We start from the raw sequence: 5,082 nt of genomic DNA on the forward strand, positions 1-5,082 counted from the left end.
ACAAAAACAAACAACAACCCCAAAACAAAACAAACAAGCAGACAAACAAAAAAGATAACAAACCTAAACTAGAATAGCGAAATCCTTCGGACCTCTCCAGAAGAGACGAAATCATTTTTACTCGATTGCGCATCGGACACACGGCCATGACCCACAAATACCTCCTACAAGGAGATGAGAAGCCGTTCTGTGTCGTATGCAACACAGATTTTACCATTAGACACATCTTAACCGAATGTCTGGACTTTGGAGAGATCCGAAGGAAATACTATAAATGAAAGAAATTGCAAGACATTTTTTCCGTCGTTGTTCCCAGCAGAATTTTGAATTTTATAAAGGCCATTGGCCTTTATGGCGAGTTGTAGAGTGAAATTGATACTATTAAAATTTTTTATGTTACTTGAAAAATTGTTTTAAGGTCGAAAATTTATATATATCTACACTGATTTTTAAACATTTTAACATTTTAAAGGCTGAAGGCTAACCAACCGAGCAGTGAACTTTTGCGAAAGTAAACAACTTGTGTTTCGCGCGCTCATATGACCTTGGCAGTTGCGAGCGCCGTAAAACCCTATACTACTACTACTACTACTACTACTACTACTACTAAAGATAACAAATAAACTCACCGGAGTCTCGTCCGACAAGTCCAGTTTGACATCTGCCCTGGAGTGTAGCTCGGCCAGAGAGTGGGTCACACGTCCCAGGATCTCCTTGAAGTTATCCTCCGTAGAAGCTTCCAGAAGCTCCTGGCGGAAGTTGATGTTGCTGAAGATGGTGCCGAATGTTCGCGCCACTTCCAGCTCGTTCTTTGTCCCTTTCTGTAACAAAATTTGTGGTTTGAATCATGTTTCTTTTTGTATAATGAGTAACACATTCACTCAACGATAAAAAAAAAAATCTTTAAAAATTCGAGACTTTGGTGGCGTCGGTGGCATAGTGGTTATGCTCTCCGACTCGCAACCGTAAGGATCTGGGTTCGAATCCCGTCAGGGGCACGATGTTGTGTCCTTGAGAAAGGCACTTTGCATGAATTTTCCACATTCATTCAGGTGGAAATGGGTACCTGTTTGTAGATAGTGAACGATCTTGTCAGTTTGATATTGTTTGAGCGCGTGAAATCCGCGCCTTGCACTGTATGCTTTCTGGGAAGCCGAGAATGTTTCTGGGAGTTCTCAAAGGGTCTGCTGGGGTAGAAATAGTTGTAGAGCACATAGAGCATGTTAAAGAGCATGGAAATGCGCTATATAAATGCAATTATTATTAAAAACAGAAAAAAAGAAGAAAGATTTAATATGAGAAAACTGATACCAGCTAAAAGGTGTGCCACACATTACTTCAACACAAAGGAGTTATCACCAGGCTCATTTAGATAAGATTGAAATATTATTGCAATTATAGATTTTACCGACCCTATTGACAGAATTTAGATTATTGTGGAAGCGTGGGGCGCTTATTCAGTCGGTCTCGGCCAAACTGGGCCAAAAGGGAAACAACGCCCAAAACAGACTGATATACTCGGTAATAATTCTTGACGCACGGGAATCGAGCTCATGTCTTCTGCATGTTACGACAAAGCACCTAGCCACTACACCACAGACGTCGGTGAGTTTAGAAAGACATTGTGTACCGGTACAAATAACGATCAAACGGAGAAGGAGGTGACATGGATATTGGATGTAAAAATTTATACAGTGGCGACCATTGTGTTAAAACCTCGTATCACCTACTCATGCAGCATACCCATTTAAAGCTAAATAAATTCAACATAATCTGACACATTAATAGTTCATCTATGTTAAGAGACACCCGAGATATAGTCCCTAGAAACTGACCTTAAGGTACACCACGGCAGTAGCTGACAGCCAGAAAAAGTCGATTTTGGTCTGAAACCGATTTTTCGATTTTTGACTATTTTAGTAGAGCAATATCTGCTTTATCGAATGGAAATATTTTCAAGTGTCTAAAACATCTATAAAAAGCTCAGAATATGCCATGTTTGTGAACATTTTGTTGAAATAGACCAGTATGAATTCGGTTTTTTTTCAGTTTTCTCAAAACTATGATTTTCTTAGGGGGGTGGGTCATCTGTGCAGAGATATTTCTGAAAGCACAAGTCACAGCTCAATCCCACTTTGCATGACTGTTTCTAGATACTATGTTTGCAACGTACTAAAAGATTATTGTGATATTGTAATAAGTTTTCTGTCAGTGTAAAAAAGATTGACAGTATTACTCTTATTAGTGATCAATTTTTTGTCGGAATATCGTATATGACACTAAAAGGGCAGTAACAAGAAAAGTATGAGACTTAGGAAAGTAAATCTTTAGTACTTTGCAGGTTGTATGTAAGAAATGCTGTGTTAAAATATCAAGGCTGTATCTATTCAATCTTTTTCAGAATACCTTACAGAATTTGCGCGAATTTTGGTCTGTCGAACCCTTTGCATCTGAAGAATTCAGAAAATAGACAGTGAAATCATATAGGGATAGTGTGTTTCAGTTATTGGGAAGACCAGTATACTCAATTTACAGCCCAAACAAACATTTTCACTTCAGCTGTACCTAGTGTCCCTTAAGAAATCAGGATTGGCAAAATTGTGCGAAATCAAAGAAACGTAGAATTGTCTTCCCGCGTGTATTGAAGAGCATCAATATTGACAGAATGGACAATCATTACGTATTCAGTTAATGGAGAGTATTTGTATTGCAAAAAACAATATTCTATTTTGATATGTTGTAACGAAATTTTCAAACAAAATGGAAAAACAAAGCAATCACAAATGCCATGCAAAACTTAGACATCATATTAAATTGTGCTCATTGTTATTTTGCTAAGGAGACATTGGTTCTGTGCAGTACACGAACCCTTTGGGCATCAATTCTGTTAAATTTGGACATAATACTCCGTCATTTCATCTCAAATATCACAGAGAGTTGTAAAATAGGGGTCTGAATAGGGAGCAGAATCGCCTTTCTTCAGCTGCTGTTTCATGGTAATTCACTCTACACATACCTGTAGGATTCATAGCGGGGCTATTTACTAGTGACCACTCCAACGTTGGTTTGATTTGGTTTTCCACAAGTTATCTAGGGGCATTGGCCCTGTGAGAAAATTCTTTGCTATTCATGGAGATGTCTACTCGAATAACACCATGACGAAAATCAGGGTAAGACATGACGTTCCAGCACTTGTGCGATGCCACTAAACCAAGCCATCCGGTGATTCTCATGAGAGCGGTTTTGTTTTTTCCACCCCAGACCACCCAAATCCATGGCAGTTTAGTGGCCTCTGTTTATCACTGATAGACGGTTATGCCCAAAATCAAACTAACACAGTCCATGGGCAAAAAGGTTTCGTATTAACTCCTAAACAAAAACAACATTCATACTAATGAGCACATGTTATGGTAAGTCCAGGTTTTGTGTGATATTTGTAACTGCTCAGTTCTCCATTCTGAAAATATCATCAGAAGATAACGTTCATTTTAGAGGCAATAATATTTTCTTTCATTTGATATTCAATACATGTCCATTCCACCAATGTGGATGCACTTCAATATACGCGTGAACACACTCTCTCTGCTTTCGCACAATTTTGCCAATCCTGATTTTTGAAGGTAAATTTCAAGTGACCATATCTCGGGCGTCTCTTAGCATAAATGAATAAATTAACGTGTCAGGTGATGCAGAATTTATTCAGCTTTAAATTGGTATGCCGAATGAGAGGGTAGTGCAAGGCTTTAACACAATGATTGAGTGATTACTTTTTCAAGTTTCTTTTGGACGCCACTATATATAATTAAGATTCTAAAGCTCATCAACATCATAAAATCAGAAACGGTGACAACAACAAAAATGGCAACAACAACAGCAAAAACAACAATAACAACAGACGCAGCAATAATGATAACAGGAATAGCGGCAGAAAATCCCCCACAACAATAACACAAGTTTTAAAAGAAAGTCTTATCTCGTGCAAACGTCATATCGACAATGGATGAAACCTAAATCGCCCCAAAGACGGAATTAATTCAAGTCCTTAAAAATATATTGCATTTTTGGAATCCGCTCTATCTCTGACGGGGATACATATTGATAGAAATCTTTCGACAAAACTTGGAAACTTGGAAACACCCCCATGTAGCTCTGTCTATTTTAAGTTGCAACATCTCCATTGACGATTGTCATATCAGGTGAATAAAATGGCAAAATGTTTGGGTTAGTTTAGTTCGTTTGTATGTTTGTTTAATGAAAGATGTTTATTTAATGAAAGATGTTTGTTTAATGAAACATAAGCCCATCGACTTATTAACGCTCACTTGATGTAGAGAAAGGGCAAGACAGACAAACAAAAACAACAGAGAGAAAGAAAATATTAAAGTTGGGAAAAGTAAGGCAGACAGACAGACGCAACAGAGATAAAGAAAAGAAAAAAGACCTAGATAATCTACCGGTGATGCCCCCCCCCCTCTCTAACCACCCACGACACATGAATTTTGATGATGGTTATACAGAGGTGCTAAAAAGGCAACAACGAAAAAAAAATTCCGAAAATACAAAACAGAAATGATAAGGACGAAGGAAGGGGCATCCACTATCATGTGTTGCTATTGTTTCTATTTCATGCACAGTTTAATACAAATCGCTACCTCAGAATTACAAAGTTCTATCTGACATTTTCGACCGTTTTGAGTTACTAAGACTACGAGGTCAGAAACCAAATGTTCTATCTTCCCTTTAAAAACTGTAAGGTTATTCTGAGTCATCATCAAGATATTCAAAGAATTGCATTAAAAAAGGCTTGGAATAATATGAAACTCAAAATTTTTCACGACAAATTTCTCAAAATTAGGTAGGCATACTGAGCAGATAGAACTTTGTAAATTTGAAGTAGCAAAATGAGCTTGACAATTACCGAGGAAAATGGGACCAAACATGTACCACTGTGCACACACACGCACAAGCAAACACATACAAACAGACATAAACATATCTCCTTACACTCCTGCGTGTTGAAACACGCGCGCGCACACATACACTACCACACACACACACACACACACACACACACACACACAA

General features: G+C 38.0%; 1 protein-coding gene across 1 annotated transcript in view; it reads right to left on the minus strand.

Annotated features, from left to right (window-relative positions):
- The window catches only part of LOC101852007 (sodium bicarbonate transporter-like protein 11), a gene marked incomplete in the record, with an annotated part of 104,177 nt that overhangs the window by 17,009 nt on the left and 82,086 nt on the right, over positions 1-5,082 (minus strand). The window contains 1 exon segment of the mRNA XM_013079630.2: positions 630-821. Coding sequence (XP_012935084.1) covers positions 630-821 — 192 coding nt within the window.

This window comes from Aplysia californica, unplaced genomic scaffold, assembly GCF_000002075.1.
Source record: "Aplysia californica isolate F4 #8 unplaced genomic scaffold, AplCal3.0 scaffold00058, whole genome shotgun sequence".
In the NCBI taxonomy this organism is placed as follows: Eukaryota; Metazoa; Mollusca; class Gastropoda; order Aplysiida; family Aplysiidae; genus Aplysia; species Aplysia californica.